Raw genomic sequence first — 19601 nt, forward strand, 5'->3', positions numbered from 1 at the left:
TGCCAAATACAGGAGTCAGTGGCAGAAAAGATGGCCGTTAGGACTGCTTTGGGATGGCAGCCCCCCACTCTAGGGTCAGTGATGACTCTCACACTGATTCCTGCACTGGCTCTCAATTGAACCCAAACCATTATTAGCTGTGGGGACCAACAGTTTCCCATACAGGCTTTAGAACCAGTGTGTACATCCAGCCCTACTGTGGATGACCACATCTGTCATCTTTGCTTCTACTTATTTCCTAGTGCCCCAGGCAGGCACTGATAGGTTCCTGGTGTTCCCAGCTGCAGAACCTTCACTTACAGCTAAAGATCCCTCTCCAGCTCAGCCATCACCGCTCCTGGTGATGTGGAGGCTTAATTAAAGTGTGCAGTGTGTGATCAATGCTGTGCCTCATATTATTATCACAAAAGCATAGGGCAGGGTCTTAATGAGAGCCCAGGCATTCAATATGTATTTGCTGACTGAGTAATTGAAGAAAGACAGGGGAATTACCACCAACAATACTATTTCTGGATTCAAAACAAGAAGCCCAATATCAACATTGGCCCTTTTTTGGTTAAATGAGAAATAATGATGCCTGCCTCATGGGTTTGTTATGAAGATTAAATGAGCTAATACTTGTAAACACTTAGAACTATGCCAGCGTAAAGCAAAACTTGAAAGTATTATTACTATTTTTATTAAACATTGTGTTTCAACCCCCAGGGGAAGCTGCATTTCAGTAGTTGATGCAGTCATGTGTTTGCCTTTGAGAACCCTTGGGGTCCTGGATGGCGCTCTGGGCTCTCTGCCCGTATTAGTTAACAAGGAGAAAAATCAGTTGGATTTAGGGCTGCCTGGTCCAGCTCTGTCCCTGAGTTCAGATACAATCTCAGGTTATCTGGACCTGTACTTACAAGCTGAAATCTCTGTTGATCAACCACTAGAGGGAAACAGAACCAAATATAATGGCATCAGCCCCACATTCCATTCACCCTGAACCGCCCTCAGAGAACATTCCAATGTAGGGTGTACACTACATTGTTCCTTCCTGGGGCTCTGTGAGAGGTCAAAGGACTTGAAGACTGTGTGTCACGTGGCTTCCCTGCCCCCTGCGAGGGCCGCCTCTGACGCTCCTTGGGAAACCTTAGCTAGCCATGGTCTCCTTCTCAGCAGATGGTGCTCTGGTCCCTTAGAAAAGTGAAGGGAACTTTTTGACTTTTCTATGCAGAGCTTGCATCTTCCTGAACTTTACCTTCAATTGCCAGCCGGTTACCCCACAGGCCCCTCTAGAGACTACACCCTTTTTATTTTCTCCAGAACTACCACCAACCCTTACAGGTAGGAAAAGGAATCCTCTTTGTTTTGTTTTTGTTTCTCTGTTTTTACTTTTATTTGCGTTTATTTTATGTAGAATTTACTCCTGGGCCATAAGTTTTTGTTTCTTCAGTTTCTTCTATGGTATCTTTTTCTTCTGTGAACTTCCTCTTATGGTTTAGGAACACTGCTCTTTTTCAGTGAGGATCATCTCAATGTGTCAGGGAGAGTTCATCCACGAGCCCTGTAAGTTCTATGCTGTATCTTGGGGGGCTTTGTTCACCTGGATGTGCTCAATGACCAGAGAATCTACTTCTAAACCCTTAAGTTCAGCATTACTCTCTGCATTTTTAAGCATGTGCAGTAAAAATTCAGCACTTCTTTTTGGGCCACGGACCCTGTGTCCTGCCCCACTGTTTAGCACACCTACCAACTCCACCATTGTAGCGTCAGAACAGCACACATTGCTTCTGCGAAGTGACATTTTCAGATACTTGGTGGCTTTTCAGATATGCATACCCTTGATGGCCTGGGCAGTTTCACCTGTGTTCTTAAAGTGAACATGAAGATTTGAACCTTTTGATTTGCATGATTTTGTGGGGTTTTCCAGGTCAAGTGAAGAGCGAACCATTTTCAGAGATCACCTCAGGCCGCTTGCGGGAAGAGCTAAAGGAATCCTCTTTGAAAATAAGTAGTACTCTCTGTAGACCAGGGGTATGTGGTGGTGATGGTCATAGTTTTATCACCATCATTGATGGTAGTGACACGGGAGAGGTTGGGGGTGGGAGGACAGTCTTACAGTGTCATAGATGAGACAACTGACAAGATCTAGCTCTTGCTCTCACTGAAGCATTGCAAGTTGGTGACCCTAGAAAGTCACTTTGACTCTCTGGATGTCCACTTCCCCAGCACACATAAGGGGCAATAAACTTACTTTACCTCCCTCTCCCACTTCTTGTGAGGATCAAATAAAACAACGTATGTGAGTGAGCTTTACATATTGCAGTGTGCTTTATACGCACTTGGGACACAAATACGTAGTATATTTTTGTCACTAATACACAATGGGAAAGAGTAAACTGTAGCTAATGAGGCAGAAGAGAGCCGGAAATGACAGGATAGAATGGCAATCCAGGCTCTTTGCCCATAAAACTTACAAGGTGGTGGTTTTCCCTGCTCCATTGTGACCAAGCAACGCAGTGATCTGGTTCTCATAGAAGGTAATGTTAAGACGGTCCACGGCTGGCCTGCTGTAGGGCTCAAAAATCTTTACCAGATTTTTCACACATACCCCAGGAACCAAGCCTGGAAGCTCTCGTTCAAAGAAGGAGTCTTGGAGGAAAAAAATGAACATGATATTAGTGTAATGCCTTAATGTATTCATTCCCCAAGGTACTTTCTTCAGGCCACTGTCTTTTTCCCCCATGGCCTTAGTTATAGCCTTTGTACGGATTACTAGAGAATAACAATGGTAATAATAGTACCTAACACTTATTGAGCAGTTACTATGTGCCAGGCATTGTTTCAAATACTTTATATGTATTACCTCATTTTACCCTTGTAACAGCTCTGTGGGCGTAGATGTTATTATGCCCATTTTTATAGATGAGGAAACCTAAGACACAGAGACATCAAATATCCAATCAAGGTCACATAGTTCATGAACAGCAGAGCTGAGATTCGAACCCAGAGCACACTCACTGTCTATTTGGAGAGTTAGTCCCTAAGCTCAATCTTCAGGCCAGGCTGCCATTTCCAAGTCTGTAGGGACATTTCCTCATGGGCTTCTGGTAGCAGCTCAGGCTCCTTATCTTCCTCCCAAAACATAACTTTCCTTCAGACTCTTCTCCCATGTCTGGTCCTGTAATGCCCCTTTCCTAGTCATCTTGGCTCAGGCCTTTGCATTAACTTTGTACAGAGCAGCTTTTTTGCTCCTCATACTTCATAGATCCTCAGTTACTGGGTAAACTCCACTCTTTTTTTTTTTTATGTTTATTTTTGACAGAGAGTGTGAGCTGGGGAGGGGCAGACAGAGAGGGAGACACAGAATCTGAAGCAGGCTCCAGGCTGTGAGATGTCAGCACAGAGCCTGATGCAGAGCCTGAACTCACAAACTGTGAGATCATGACCTGAGCCAAAGTCAGATGCTTAACCACCTGAGCCAACCAGGTGCCCCAGGGTATACTCCACTCTTCTTCATCACCGCCCCTCCAACTCTGCCCCTCCACTCATCCACTCTGACACCCTCCCAGTGCAGACCCTCATTAATGTGGTGTCCACTTCTCCCAACCTCCAGTCACTCTCTGCTTTAGTTCACCCTATATAGCACCCCCTAATTTGTTAACATCGTAGTTCTGAGCATTGACTCCCCTACAAAACAACATCCCAATGCTTCTCCTATGTGTGCCTCCTGGTGTCTCTTAAAAATAAGGTGGACCAGGCCCCAGCCCCCCAATTTTGGCCTTAGAATTCCACTCTGGGAGGAGGGCCTTCCCAGAGGCACTATTGACTGCAGACCAGCTCTCTGATGAGCCGTGCATCATTGACTTCAGCTTTGTGAAATAGCACCTGGGGTAGGCCAGAGGGCCAGAGGCCAGACCTTCTCACACGGTGGCAGGCAAAGTCCAGAGGCCATGTTGCTTCTCTGACCCCAAGGTGAGGATGGCAAGAGCATTTTAGCATAACAGAGAAGTGTACATGCTTAGGGAATGGAGAACATGGGGAGAAGTACAGAACTGGTTTAAGAGAGAAGGTAAAGAAGGCAAAGCCAGGGAATAGTTGCAAACCTAATTCATCAGCTCAGGAATTGTTAGGTAACTTCCACGGTCAGGAAAGGCTTTTGATGGTTTGAATGAATGGACCTCTAGATTTGTAAACTACGAATGAAGTGTAGTCAGCTCCACTAGACTCCTTCCTCCTGTGCACAGAAGCATTTATTTTTGTCTTTCCTTATAGCTCATATCCGCTTTAAGTCCCAGTGACCCAAGTTATTGTTCTTGCTAAATCCTCGGAAGTCAGCACATTTGTGCAACTCACTTGGGAATTGCCTAACAAGGGCACAAACACACCACATACTTGGGATTTGCTTTCTCTAGGAAATATGCGTTAATGTCTGGCTGGACCATTCATCCCACACACGTGCAGCTTGGCCCTTGAGGAGCTATCAGGTTTTAACCCTTGTCACCACAGAGTCAGTATCCTGGGTTTTACTTCACGCCAGGCATGAAGGGTTTTGCTCTAGCTTTTTACAGTAGTCTGAGCCTTTCCCTTGCTTCTGTTCTCTGCCCCTAATGGAGGTTTTTACCATGGGTCCCTTCTGGGTGTTCCGGATCCTCCATTTCCTCTGTTATGGGTTCCGTCTTTTCCAGGGCCCTTTCTTCTCTGGTTGAACAGCCTGCACCAACCAGAAGCCACTGTTATTCCTGGTGAGAGCTAACAATCAGTAAAGGCAGGAAAAGGAGGGGAGAAGGAAGTAGTTGCAGAGTTTCCTACCATAACTGGAAAACAGTTCCCTCAGAAGGCCAAGTCAGCATTCCCAGGGGCCTGTGGACTATAAAGTTCTCAAAATGGCTGGTATTGCTGGCTGGCTGGACTGTCAATCTTTGCTGAGCTCAGAGTGTATTTTGTAACAGGTGTTTCACTTCATCCTCTTAACATGCCAGCAGGGGCCCACAATGTCAGAAATTATAATTAAGAAAAATTCACAAAACCAGGACCAAGTTTGCAATGGGGTAATTTTCTTTACCTTACCAACAGTAGTTCCTGCTCCAATCAAAAACATGTTAAAGTCATGATGAATCTTGAGAGAAGACGATTCAAGGTGATATGATGGGTAGCCAGCTTAAATTACAGTTTGAAAAATAATTTACCTAAGCATTTTTATGGGCATTCAAGTCTTTTGGAACCAACACCAGAGTTAGGACTGGTTGAGGTATAGGCTTATACAAATCGTTGGGGCACTTGGGTGGCTCAGTTGGTTAAGCGTCCGACTTTGGTTCAGGTCATGATCTTGTGGCTCGTGGGTTCGAGTTCCATGTCAGACTCTGTGCTGACAGCTCAGAGGCTAGAGCCTGCTTCAGATTCTGTGTCTCCTTCTCTCTCTGCCCCTCCCCTGCTTGCACTGTCTCTGTCTCTCAAAAATGAATAAACATTAAAAACAACAACAATAACAAACTGTGAAGGTGGTGTAAACACACACAGAGGCTTTCTTTTTTTTTTTCTTTTTTTTTTTTAAATTTGGCATTTGATTTAAAAGGACATCAGGACATCCTGGAAGGGGAAGAGAAGCAAGCTGAAGAGCAAGCCAGCCAGAGAGGTAAGCAGGGGCAGGAGGAAACCACTGTCGCCAAGAATCTAAAGGCTCTGGTCTCAGGAGCACAGATGTGGGCAGGGCGAGTTTTTTTAATGCAGCAGCCAACCAGGGCCTCTGTCATTCCTGGTCGCCCTCTTCGATCTGCAGCTGTGGGTGGAGGAGCAAATAATGGGCCTGGTGGTCAGGGACCTGCTACCTTTGGCACTTCTATTTCTGCTTCCTGGGGGATTTTCAAATCGACTACCCACAATTCCTTTGATCACTTTACTAGCTATCCTACTGCACTAACATGCAACAACATAGCAGGGGGAGATCTTCTACATAGTTTAGTCAGCGGGTGAGTTCCTTGCCAGGAAATGTGTGTCCCAGTTCCAGATTTTGTCCCAAGTGACAAAAGTGACTTAGACAAGACACCTCTTGAGCTCCATTTCTTTGTCTGTGAGAGGAGGGGATTAGGTGGGAAAACTCAGCTCTCTTCTGATTTTAGAGACAGTTAGGAATCTATTTCAGTCTAGCCTGTGAGGCAGGTGAAAAATATTTGGCTGCTGTTAGCAAAAATACATGTGATTCATTTTTGAAGGAGCACATTTGTCTTAAGAATTTTTTTTTTGAGAGACAGATTATCTGCTGAAATTGTAGAGGGAAAAAAATGCCCACAAGTTTTGATATTCACTGAAATTAGAAATGTTCAGGAATATGCTCCTGTGTTGAAAAACCCCATTTACAATGGATAACTTTATTATGGTTGAAATTTAAAAGTTATAGACAAGATAGACAAACCAACATAACAGAAAAATACTGAGCTGTTGAAGTGCTATTTGTTTGAACCATAAAAACAAAACAAAACAAAATAAACCACCCAAGCCTTTTTTAAAGGCCCCAGGCTAATCACCTACAGAAAACATCTATCTTAGTGCTTAAAGGATAAATCCTGGCCTAGACCCAATAATATAAAATAAAGTGCAGGTAGGTGAGGAACAGATTGGAAAGTATTTCTTTTGCTTCCAGAAACTACCAGCTCCAAGGAAGTCCCCAGTAATCACGGCAGGAATTTCTTGCCTTCTCATACCTCACAAAAGAGTCTATGCAACTTCTAGAACTCTCCCTGGGCTTCCTGTCCTGTTTAGTAGGAGAGGTACATTTTAGCTAAGATGCATTCTGGGCAAATACTCCCTTACCCCTCTTCCCCAACCATAAGTAAGATGAGTATTAGAGAAGAGTCTGGGAGTGTTTGTCTTGAAGATCATAGCTTCACTCCAACCTCTGGATGTACCTTTACCTTGGGACAATGCATTAATTTATATTTTGGAAAGGAATAAAAAAGCAGGAGGGGAGGCAAAAGATAACCAGTACAAAGGTTTCTTCATGATTCTATGGATCTCCCTGCTTTAAAAATTTTTTTTTTCAACGTTTATTTATTTTTGGGACAGAGAGAGACAGAGCATGAACGGGGGAGGGGCAGAGAGAGAGGGAGACACAGAATCGGAAACAGGCTCCAGGCTCTGAGCCATCAGCCCAGAGCCCGATGCGGGGCTCAAACTCACGGGCCGCGAGATGGTGACCTGGCTGAAGTTGGACGCTTAACTGACTGCGCCACCCAGGCGCCCCTGGATCTCCCTGCTTTAAATTGAGGAGTTGAAAAAGTCATTTGCACCCTAAAGTGGTTTGGCCTTTTTTTACTAGGCAATTTAATCCGCTGGGCACAAGCTGTATAGGACACAAGGGTTTAGCAATGCTCAGCCATTCACCCTGGCCCAGCAACTCCCAAAGGTGGGTCCTAGAGGCTATGATGCTGCACCACAGTGGCAGAGCCCTCAGGAGGTAGCTAACTAATCAGGAATCACACACTTGACAGAAGGAGCCACCTCTATAGCCTATGTGTATCCATGACATAGCCAAAGGAGTTAGTTTCAAACATTAAGATTTTTATCAAAAAATTTTAAACAACTCACCTTCACCACCAAGCCAATAGGACTCTTGCAGAAGGAAGTACCAAGGAAGTGGGGTTCCATAGTTCCCTAAAAATGACAGGTAAATCATTTGAAATGACAGGGAAAAAGCCAAAGGAGTCCTGCATTACCACAGTTCTATAAAATCTAGAATTTATTTCTCTGAATCTCAAAGTAGAACTATAGATATTTATAGTTCATAAGCATTACAGGGGCTCCCACAAAGACTATTCCTTCCAACATGTTTGAATTCAAAAGGTCACTTTTTTGGGTGGACCCAGCAACACTAAGACTGATGATCTTGGTTGACATTAGTTTTCCAAGAAAACATTTTATTAAAGAATTTAATCATGCCCTTTCTCAACAATCACCAGATGATAGTAATGATGATAGTCACTAACATTTATTGGATGCTCTTTCCATGTCGGGCATTACTGTAAGCACTTTTCATGCATTAAATATATTTTTTTAAGTTTATTTATTTATTTTGAGATAGAGAGCGGATGGGGGCAGAGAGAGAGAGAGGGAGAGAGAGAATCTTAAGCAAGTTCTGCGCTGTCAATTCAAAGCCTGATGTGGGGCTCAAAGTCACAAACCCTGAGGTCATGACCTGAACCAAAATCAGGTTAACTGACTGAGCCATCCAGGTGCCCCTGCATTAAGTAATTTAATCCTGGAAACAATCCTAGGAGATAGGCAATGGTATTCTTGTGAATAAGGAAACTGAGGCACACTGAGTTTGATTCTTCTGCCCAAGGTCACAGATAATTAAACAGAGGTATAGGAATTCCAATATGGGTAATCTGGTTCTAATACCACTGATCTAAACTATCCTATGCTATTGCATCCATCTGGATTTCAAGGAAAAGACTCCCAAATTCTCCACTTCTGTTAGCAGGCTTTGCTCCCTTTAAAATGTTAATTTTGTAAGAATACTTTGTTTATTTAATATTATCCCATGTTCCATGACCACTAGAATGTCAGCCCTTCAAGCGTAGGTCTGGGTTTGTCTTTTCCACCCCTCTTTGCCCAAATGCTAGTGTTAAGCCAAACATATAGGTGCTGCTCAGTAAATAGTTGTTGGACAAATTAAAGTTTCAGCTCCGCTAAAATAAAGCCCTTGGATTATGGACAGATTTCATTTTCAATCCAACTAATTTTCAATGATTATATCTCCTAGTGGCCCAGTGAGATAGAAAAGCTGAGGCAAAGCAGGTCAAGTGTATTGCTCAAAGTCACCATTATGGGTTGAATTGCACCCCCTCCCAACCCCCAAAGATACCTTGAGGTCCATGGTAGAATACAAAATAGTTGGTTTTGTCCCCAGTTCCCAGCACAGAGCTTGTAAACCCCTTAGAATTTCCTGAGTCATAGGAATGTCTTTTGTTGTTCATAACAAGCCCCTTTCTCAACCATATCTGTGTTTATGCTAATGAGGTGACTCAGGGTAGAGGCCCTAGATAGCTTCAGGATGGGGGCTGGTCGCCAGAAAGACCAGGGCTGGGAAAAGAGGATAGAAACTTTCCGTCGTACCCTCCATCCTGGTAGAGAAGGGGGCTGGAGATGGAGTTATAGAAACTTTTGAAGGAGATTCAGGGAGCTTCCGGGTTGGTGAGCACATCAAGGTGCTCTCAAGGTAGTGCACCTAGAGAGGGTATGGAGGCTCCATGCACCACCCCTCCCGTACCTCCACTTAAGCACCTCTCCCGTTTGGCTGTTCCTGAGTTGTATTCTTTATTATAAAGCTGTAATTGTAAATAGACAACTTTCCTGAATTCTGTGAGTTGTTCTTAGTGAATTATTGAACTGGGGAGGTGGTTGTGAGAACACCTGAATTTGTGTACAGTTGGACAAAAGTACGGTAGCTTGGGCACTGTATTTGCTGCTGGTATCTGAAGTGGGAACAATCTTGTAGGACTGAATCTGTTTGTGGGGTCTGTGCTAATTCTGGGTAGTTACTATTAGAATTCAATTGTATTGTTGGACACCTGGTTGCATTAGAGAAATAGCTGATGCTGGGAAAAAATGACACATTTGGTATCAGAAAAAAAAAGACCCCAGAGTCTTAACCTCTGGCCCTGTTTGGAAATAGTTACTGCTAATGTGCTTAGTTGAGATTAAGTCACATTGGACTAGATAGAACCCTAATCCAATATGACTGGTATCCTTATAAGAAGATGGCCCTGTGAAGACAGACACACAGAGGGAGAACGCCACGTGAAGACAGAGATTGTTGAAAAACCACCAGAAGGGGGAAGAGGCAGGGGAGGCTCCTTCCCCTGCAGATTTCAGGGGGAGCATGGCCCTGCCAACACCGTGATTTTCTACTTCTAGTCTCCAGAACTGTGAGACAAAAAGAAAAAAAAGAAACAAAATTGTTTTAAGCTACCCAGTTTGTGATGTTTTGTTATGGCAGCCTTAGGAAACTAAGATAGTCACACGGCTAGGATCCAAACCCAGGCCTTCTGGCTCAGCCTAGCAATCCTTCTCCTATTCCAGGGTTGCTGCCTATGTATTTCTGCCAACAATGGCTGCCCCAAGACAATGTGAGTTCATCCCTCCCCAGGGACTGGGCCCAGCCTCACTCACCCTGCCTGCTCTTGGCCAGAGCACTGAAAGCCTGGTCATGGCTGCCACAGCATTAGGTGGCAGTTGGTTGACTTGGAACCCACTCAAATGGAGGCTGGACTTCTCTAGCTACCAGGAAATGCTGATTTGAAGGAAAATCTGATTTCTACACAGCAAAACAAAACTGTGCAAACACCCAGTTTTGATTCAGGAGTTGCTCTTCCATGCTGCAGATTAATCAGGTATTCATTCAATGTCCACCAAAAGTCAGGCACTATTTGTGGCACTGAGCCTGAAACACTGAACAAAACAGACTGTGGGCCCACTCTCATTGGCCCATATTCTACTAAGGGTAGAGAGTCAAGAAACAAACACATAAAGATACATCACGGCAGATAGTGATGTCTCAAAAATAAAGCGGGATATTCAGGAGCACTAAAGGAATGTTATTTATATAGGGATAGGTATTTAGATATTTTCAATCTGGAAAGACTCCAGTGATGAGGTGATATCTGAACATAAGACTGAACAAAAGTGAGGAAGCAAGCCTGCAGGTATGTAGGGAGGGTGATGTAGAAACATGCTCCAGGCAGTGAGAACAGCAGGCGCAATGGTCCTGAGGAGGAAATGTACTTAGTGTATTGAAGAACAGTCAGTGAGGAGGCGGATGTGGCTGGAACAGAGAACATGAGGTAGAAGGGAAGGACACGAAATGGGGCAAACAGTTAGAGGCTGATAATGAAGCACTTTCTAGGCCAGGGCTGGGACACTGGATTTTACTCTGGGCAAGAGGAAAAACCACTGGAGGGATCTGAACAGAAGGCTGACACTATCTGACCCAGATTCTGAAAGGATCTCTGAATACAGCATGGAGAACAGACTGGTAGGCGATGACCATGGAAGGAGGATTGGACTGGTAAGGTAGTGGTAGAGGTGGTGACAAGGGATCAGATTCTGGATCTATTTCTAAAGTAGGGCCACCAACATTCACTGATGGATTTTTGACCTAAGTTTAAGTTTCAAATGCTGGCTATGAAAGTCCAAATTGAAAGAACTTAGGAAGGATGAGATTTAAACCAGATGAAAAGATGGGAGAGGGCTGGGAATCTGAAGAACCCAGTACCAGTACCTTTACCCTCAAGAGGTTGACACTTACCTGGAAAAACCTGGTCGAGGTACCAGGCAAGCAGTCCATACAGAGCAGCATCAAGGAGCATCATCTTCATAGACATCAGGAAGCTGAATTCATCCCCTTCCATGGGGCTATTCCCGATATTGCCCCACTGCAGCCCCAGACCTTGCTCCTCAAAGCGTACCAGGTACTCAGTGCCAAACCCAAATGCCACAGGAGACAGCAGGCTCTGCAGTGAGGCAGAGGGCACAGGAGATCAGCAGAGGTCTTTTATTCAACACAACAGCAGCCAGATGCCCTCAGGCTAGGAAGGAGGGCCAAAAGAGTGTCCAGGTTGTGTCCAGGTATAAGGATACCCCAGGGAGGGGTTAAGGCAGTCTTTCCACAGGAAGGAAATTCTGAAAATACCTCTCAGGACTTGGGGACCCCTTCCCAATACTCACTGGGCCATCTCTCACCTGTTCAATGGAATACAGTTGTGCCACGGGAAAGACAAATACCATAAAAGCACAACACACCAAAGGACCAGAGGTCCTCATGTTCACCTTCCTACCTTTTCCCCCTTCTTCCTACCTCTTTCTTAACATCACACAGTTCTTGACAGAACAATGGGAATAACTTGAGCTTCTCTGTGTGAATCCCATTAGAAAGGTCCACAAAGTCATCGGTGTCCTAGGGCAGTCTAGGGGCCAGGCAAATGATGGTCCCATGACTTCCTGAGGTCTGTCAGTGAGGCCAGAAAAGCCTCAGATTACACTGATGTCACCTTTTCTCATCTCCAGACTGGGGACAATCATTTTCTTAGGTTCTCTGTAGAGAGAACAAGTCAACTAAATAGGTGGTGTCCAAAAGGAAGCTGAAGAGGAAGGTCCACAGCCAAATCCCCACAGGTGGTCCCTTGCATGGCATAAAGCACACAAGCACATACAGAGGGATGGGCTCTTCTCATTTCCTCTGCTCAGAGGCCTCTCTGTAGCTTGCAGGACCCAGGGTAGGGTTCAAATTGTCTGTCTATTGAAGGAAGAGATTCTCCAGCTGTAGGTTCACAAAAACCATTGTAAAAATATCAGCTCAGCCCTGGTCCACACAGCTGCCAGAACTATAGCTTCTTGGTGGATCCATACACCCATGAAGCTAGTGGTGGCCTCAAAGTACTGATGTCTACTCAGTATATCAAGAGAGCCCAGCTCTGCCCACAGGCTGAGTCAGAGGGACTTCTTGCTACTAGCCCATTATGATTTTAGAAAATTGGATACTATAAATAGCAGCAATTAATTTCTTGTTTAACATGAGAAGTAAAAGGCAGATGCCCTGGCAGCTCTACAGCCAGATAAGTTTGAGTTTGATTAGGACAACTTACACCTTGGATCTTTCCTCAATAAGAAGCAGGTGGTAGTCCTTTCTTGACTCCACTGCATAGAGAACTATGGAGGGAAGTTCTCAAAGACAAAACAGTGCACCCAAGAGAGCATGAAAACTGTTTGAGCCTGGTTAATGAGAGGGTGGAAATGGCCCGTTTGAAAATGATAGAGAAAAAGGCAGTACTGTTAGTTTGGGAATTGTGAACTAAGAAGTCTATCTTTCAAGAAAATCCTCTACTGGCAAGAAGGCTTGGCTCTTAACTGGCTCATTTCTGTACCCTTTCTGCACAGTGGTATACCATGATGAAGACCCTTGTAAGCTACCCGGATTCAAGTTTTTACGGAGAAAAACGAAAGTTTTTAAAGAATGGAAACATCTTTCTGGGCCTAACAGGGGGCTAGCTCCCTCCCTTCTGGATCTTTTCACATGATTTGAAAATAAAACTGAGTGAAATGGTCCACATTCTTCTCCTCTTGTGGACACATAAAGGGACCAATGAGTTGAACTGTTTTTTGATTGCTTCCCAGGGCAGACTCGTCAGGCGGGTTTGGTAAAGAGGAACGGTTAGGTAGCTCAGGGTGAAGACTGCTCCAACTTTTGCCCCTGTGTCTTTAAACCTTACTTCCCTTTGAGCCAAAAGGCAAAGCGGATCCCCTCAAAGGGCAGGCCCGTTTTCCAGGACCACTACAGACCCCTCAAAGAAAATGTATCATATATTAGGAGTAAGCCCAAGGTCCCTCACCACAGCCATCTTCAGATCAGCCGTCATTCGGTCCTGCCAGGCGAAGCAGAGAATGTGTGGCAGGTAGAGGGTGAAGTAGATGACACCACTACAGGCTGCTGCCAGGCTGGCCCTGGAGAAGAAGGTGCTGAGCAGGAAGCACTGCATGATCGTAGCAGTGGAGAAGGCCAACAGGAACAGGAAGAGGATGAATGGATTGCTGTAATGTAGGATCCTTCCATGCTGAAACCAAAGAGGCCATCTGAGTCAGTAATTTCCACCCATGTCCACGGCACCATCCCTCTCAGGGGGCAACCTCTGTGCAGCGATTCTGGGCCTTCAGAAGCCCTCTGCTCCAGAGTGGTCTCTCCACCATCTTTGACTGGTGCCTAAATTTCCACATTTGAGACTCAGTGTGTTGAATTCCTTTAATCCTGTGAGTGTCATTCTCCCTGGGAGGGTAACACATTAGGCTGCCTATCAGTATGAGTAATTATTATGTATTAAGTAAGCAAATCTTTGATGGGAAGGGAGAAATAAGTCTAGAGGAGGAAGTCTAGGGGAGTAAGATCTTAGAACATCAAGAGCTCCAAGATACACTGAGGAGATGAGGGACAAGAAAGGGAGATAGGAGAGCCCCCAACAAGCTGTAATGTTTTGCTTGGGGCCTAACCTGCTGACTCAATCATGTGTATTCTGAGATTTACTACTCACACTGGTAAAAATATCAGTAATTAATCCACATCACTTGGAAGTGGATTAATCGTCCTCCTCCAACAATATCATCCAAATACATTTCATAGAACCCGTGGGCAAATTCTCAGTATCTTTAACATTAACTAATGGCTATGTAGAAATCAGGACCAAATCAGCAATTTTCAGTAAGTGAGCTGTTGCCCAACCACATTATAGGAAAAACTGAGATGTTCACACTTATTAGGCTTTCTTAGTTCTCCTTTACTATAGACCTCCTATGAGGAATTTTACACTTTGCACATAACTCCAAATACATGTAGATTGTCTTGTCCTTTTCTCGGGAGCATAAAGGCACAAATAGGTTCATCTCTTGAATGGGTTCTGATCAAGTGGTAGTGGTGCCCTGAAGCACCAGATTCCTCATAGGAAAGAGATACAATGAGCAATGTGAGAGTGTGTGGAAGCTGAGTGGAACACAGATGCGCCACTTAGCTGCTATTGCTACTGATTCTCCCTCATTCACACTCTTGTGCCTGCCAGGCACAACGGAACAGATTAAAAAATAGAATAAAACAAATGGCAAAGGAGGGTGGAAGAGGGCTATGCCTAACTAGAACAAAACTCTGAGGAACTCTAAATGAAAGTCAAAATCAGGACTCAGAGCTCCTGATTTTGTGTGTCAAAGAGCTCCCCACATCACCTGGAAAGCACAGTCCTTTTCCTTAATCACACAACTCAGGAAAAGCAAGTCCATGGCTGAACATGTGGCTATGGCTGGAAGAACTTTAAGATGGTTGCTGGTATTTTCAGAAGAATAAAATCAGTTTCTTACCCCAGCTCAAAGCAAAGTCCTAGAAACTTCCAGACCTGTGTAGTCTCTCACTGACAAGGCAGAGGGGACAGCTACTTGGCTGACCCAACAGACTTACAGGCCTTAGCTTCCTCTAATGACCACTATTCTTCTTTGTTCCTAATAGCCTGAATAACAGTGGAACCCGCCCCATTGTCCAGCTTCCAGATTCTTTCCTGCAGAGTTGAGGTGGGAAGGAAGAACAAGGCAAAGATGGGAGCGTCATCCTAAGGAATCCTATTCTGGTGTGGAAAGCTCTGTTTCCGTCATCAATGGAACAATGTTCTGGTTCCCACAAGGAGAAACCTCTTTGTGCAAGAAACTCTTAGTGAACATTCTTTACCTCACGTCCTAAAAGCTTTGAAGTCTTAATGCCCATTCTTAGGAAGGCAGATCTCAATGTCACTTCTCAGACATTGCAAGAAAACACACGCGTTTATCCATTTTGCCTAAGTCTGACGCTTATGCATTTTGACTCCTTTAATTCTGAGGACACAAAATGCCTTGGAAATGGGAAAAGGAGCAGACTGAAGGATGGGAAGGAACAAGGGACCACTAGAGGAAGATAAGGAGCTTAGCTTCTCCCCTCCTCTTTGTGGAGCTCCAGGACTCTGCACATTTAAAGCCACCAATTTAAAGCGAGGTTGCCTGAGCAGAATGACCTCTACATCAGAATTTTGACAGGGCTCTAGCACTGGGTTTGACTAAGTGTGACAGAGCACACTGAATCTCAGTGCAACACTGAAAACAAAACCCTTCAGAATTAGTACATTTTACTGCAAAGAGAAGGGATAGGATTTGGTTTAACTGAATGTCTGCTGGATGGACAGGATATATGATGGAATATTCTTGGATCAGGTTGACACCAGTATGATCCAGCACGGGATGGGACACAGCCAGAATCTATGGTTCAGCACACATGTTGCCTACTGCAGAGGGGCGCTTAATATGACAATGCTAGGGAGGCAGAACAAGCTTGATAACACCAAGCTTGAAGTTTATACCAAATCCCATCTAATAAACATTTTAAAAAACTACCCAAATTTATGAAGTTATCATCTAACAAGTACAGAAAATCATCTGCTGTGGAGGAACTGCAAATGAAGGATAAGAATATATTATGAAATACTGTTTTATTTCCAAGTCTGGCCTGTGAGGGAGCTGCAAGCTTGCAGAGGATGGACCTATGTGTGCTGTCTGCAGCTATAAATACTCCTACCATGGAGAAAGGACAGACTCTAAATTCCATCCTTCGAAACAGAGTGGTCTTGGAGACTGTTCAGGCACCAGAATGTCCTCTGATCAAGCCATGAATGGTGTCACCATGATGGTAATGAAACAGCCCAGGTCTTCTCTCCTAATACACTGAAAAGGCTCTTCACATTCCAACTCCAGCTGCTGGCTAGGGCAGTAATCCCAGGAAAACATTCTTTGTACTCATTTCTTCTGTGTCTGCAAAGATAGAACCCTTTGCACATACAATCACTCTGTGCTGGGCTCTCCTAACAGCAGCTTCTCCAGATAGTCCATGGAATGGGGTTAGATAGTCTATGCAGACTGTAGCACACTGGGCAGAAAGTGGGAGCAGGGAACACAGGATGATACAGAGGTTCCTTGGGGGGACATTTTATCTGAGTATTTTCCACCTTGGCTGAAATCACCAGGCAGCTGCATATGGCCGCTTTGGCTAAAATGGGCGGGCAGCTACTTATCAGGCTATCCTTGCTGGCCAGATGACTGATGTAGGCATGAGTTCATTAATAGGAGGAAAGGTGGGAAGTACAAAACTATTCAAGATTTCCTGGACCTTCTCCATCTGGCTTACCATGATGAATGTGGTCAGAAGGAAGATGCTCATTGACATGATAGAGAAGCTGTCCAGGAACCAGGTAGACCAAATCACTGCATTGGAGACACCCTGATTTTTCAAGGTCTCCTTCAGTCGCAACTCCTTCTCCAAGACGATGCTCTTTACAGTCATGGAGACAGAGTAGATCCAGGCCAGCACCATGAAGATAGGGAAACAGCGGTTCAGGATGATCATAAAACTGAAGCAAGAGGAGAGAAGCAGAATAGTAGAATGCCCTGTACCTGGTAGAGGTGGACTAAATGTTTGTCAAATGAATGTGTTGAGAACAAAGCCCAGATGTAGGGAAAGGCAGAAAATCCCCACTGGGCATTCAAAAGGCATGAATCTTTTACTGCATTGCACTTTGCCCCAAAAGAATTACTTTTTCCTTAGAGCAAGATGGTAGCTTTTTGGTTAGCCCGGATGAATGCTCTACAAGTAGTATGTGTAAATAAAATTGTACTATGTATGTTACACAGTACAGACCTTGTAAATTCTTGTGGGAAAAAACTACAAACCTGTTGATGCAGTTGTGACTGGAATAGATACATGCTGACACTGAAGTCCAAGAAGGTGAACCACAAACAAAGGGACTTGGTGTTGGTGGTGAGATCAATAACTGGGCCCCCCCAAACAGGTCAGGCAGCTTAGCACTATATATCCCAGAGGATCAAACCCCAATTAAGCAGGAAGAGGCACAAAAAAACCAGTGCCACCAGTGTAACACTTTCAGAAGGCAAATGACCCATCAATAAATCAATCAGTAATCCAATAGCCACTAACTCCACCAGCCATGTACCAGTGGAATAATTCCATGGATATTCATTCTAGCAAGCAGGATAGATTTGATATTCTGGAATTATTTTATTGTGAACTTTACACATATTTTGCCTGCGCTTGATGTGCTAGGAAAGCCCTTCAGACTATTATCTATTGAAAACTCTTGGTTGTCAAAGGAAGGGCCCAATTCCTCCTATGGGAGGGTTCTTTCTCAAGATGGCCCTAAGGACAGAACCAGAAAATTCATAAAGCCTGCACTTTGGGAACCTGCCACCAGAGGGCTCTCCCACTCTAAATGGCCAGAATCCCTACTGCCTCCTCATTGTGTACCCTACTACCCTGCCAGCCACTCCCATTCTGATCCTAAAAGTGGAACCCCGCTTTTGCCCGTGGCTCCACATCCCATCTCCGTCTATTATCCGAAACCATAGTGACTACAGAACAGACATCATTATCTCTTTAGTCTTGTGTTGAGCTGAGGAAGGAGAACCAATTGGACTAGGGTGCTGAGAGAGCATTTCCTGTGCCCATACTGGGCTTTATCTTACTGTCTTGTCAGGTAGCAATTTGACTGTTCCTTTTTTCAGGCTGTGTGTGTTTGTCTCCTCTCTGAACCCCACAGACACAATGTGCACTATGGCGAACTTGCTAGTTTTTTTCTTTTTTCTTTTCTAGGAGTTGAATCCTAAGCTAATTGTAGGTCTCTGCTGCTGTCCTGGAAGCATTTCTGCCCCCATCCACCATTGTAAATGAGGCCTCCTAGTGTCCTCTTCCTCTTTGTCCCTCTATCATCCCCCAAATACACCTTCAGTAAATAATAGGCTACTTGCTTAGCTTGCTTTGGCCAACAAATGTACAGTCCTGGGGGTGGGGATAGGGGTGGGCAGGAAGGGAGGGTTCCAGCTCATCCAACACATTCCTCTACATTCTCATTAAGCATGCAGCATGGGAATGTTAATTAAGGAAGGAGCTGCATTATTCTGAGGCTCCTAGGAACCAGACCTACTTGCAATGCAGAGTCCCAATTTGCTGATTTGGCAATCATTGGGGAAACACTCTGACCAGAACTCTTCCACATACCAAACATACTACGTAGTGTAAATTTAAAAAGCCTTTGTCCCCTTCCCCAACCTCACTTCCCTTGCTTTTATTTTCACCTTCCCTTTTCCAACCCACAACACCAACTCCTTTCTCCCTGCCACTTCATTTGACCATCTGGCCCTGCCTGGAGTCTAGGAGAAGCCAGCTCCTCAGTTAGAGCTCTATTCTCTTCAAGCCGGCCCCACTCTCTGGGTTTCTTTCCAAAGAGACTGAAGCCTGAGGAGTACTCCCATCCCACCCCAGCAACCTGATTAGTGTGTCTGGGAGGGAGATTGGGAGCCTGTGACTCACGAGTCATCCACAAAGCAGGGATAAGGCATCTGCTGGAGATAGATTCCAACTGGAACTTCAACCTGCGCCTGACTCCTTGTGATCCCCTGTTCGATCATGTCCTGCAGATAGGCAAACCCTCCCCAGATGTATCGGAAATCTTCCACAGGATCGGCTCTGGGACCAGAATCCCAGTACCTACAAAGAAACCAACGGGAGGGACAAAGGATATGAATGGAAATGGACAGCTCGCTGACGCTTCATAAGCACAAGGGGACTTGGAACTCATTCTCTTGAAATCTCACCCATAAAAATTTCCAAACTATCTGACTCTATTCTCTAATTCACAGTTTAAATCTGTTACAAATATCAGCCACAAAAAGACTTGTAATTGCTTTCATTCAAGGACCCTACATTGTGCTTTATGAAATATCTTATCTCCTCTTAATTTTATTTTTAGCCTCAGTCCAGTCTCAATCCCTCACTCTGTATTCAAATGTAATTTCCCAGTGACTTTGGAGAAACCTTATTTGTAGAATCTCTATGTGAAGATAATTCAATCCCTAGAGGTTTCCATCTCCACACTGCACAAAGGCCAGCTGGGGACGTGCTGAGTTGGCGGGGTTGGGGGGGGGGGGTGTTGGTGATGACAGGGTAACTGAGCTCTCCTGGTCCCACCAACTAACAGGCCAACTAGTTAGTTAGCTTAGTTCTC

General features: G+C 44.7%; 1 protein-coding gene, 1 long non-coding RNA gene and 1 pseudogene across 4 annotated transcripts in view; 1 reads left to right on the forward strand and 2 right to left on the reverse strand.

Moving 5' to 3' along the window:
• The window catches only part of ABCA4 (ATP binding cassette subfamily A member 4), a 131702-nt gene that overhangs the window by 55274 nt on the left and 56827 nt on the right, over nucleotides 1-19601 (reverse strand). For all 3 annotated transcript variants that reach the window (XM_043575610.1, XM_043575611.1, XM_043575609.1), the window contains 7 exons: nucleotides 18908-19084; nucleotides 16712-16934; nucleotides 13362-13583; nucleotides 11282-11486; nucleotides 7561-7626; nucleotides 4601-4690; nucleotides 2454-2628 (listed from right to left, as the gene is read on the reverse strand). In XM_043575610.1, the coding sequence (XP_043431545.1) occupies nucleotides 2454-2628; nucleotides 4601-4690; nucleotides 7561-7626; nucleotides 11282-11486; nucleotides 13362-13583; nucleotides 16712-16934; nucleotides 18908-19084 (1158 nt within the window). The remainder of the gene's footprint in view (nucleotides 1-2453; nucleotides 2629-4600; nucleotides 4691-7560; nucleotides 7627-11281; nucleotides 11487-13361; nucleotides 13584-16711; nucleotides 16935-18907; nucleotides 19085-19601) is intronic.
• On the forward strand, nucleotides 10-19294 carry LOC122480794. Its single transcript, XR_006296660.1, has 4 exons — nucleotides 10-1320; nucleotides 5552-5611; nucleotides 18191-18260; nucleotides 19015-19294. It is a non-coding gene; the product is annotated as an uncharacterized LOC122480794 (long non-coding RNA).
• LOC122480793 lies at nucleotides 1358-2447 on the reverse strand (annotated as a pseudogene).

The sequence above is a fragment of the Prionailurus bengalensis genome, chromosome C1, assembly GCF_016509475.1.
Source record: "Prionailurus bengalensis isolate Pbe53 chromosome C1, Fcat_Pben_1.1_paternal_pri, whole genome shotgun sequence".
NCBI classification, from domain to species: domain Eukaryota; kingdom Metazoa; phylum Chordata; class Mammalia; order Carnivora; family Felidae; genus Prionailurus; species Prionailurus bengalensis.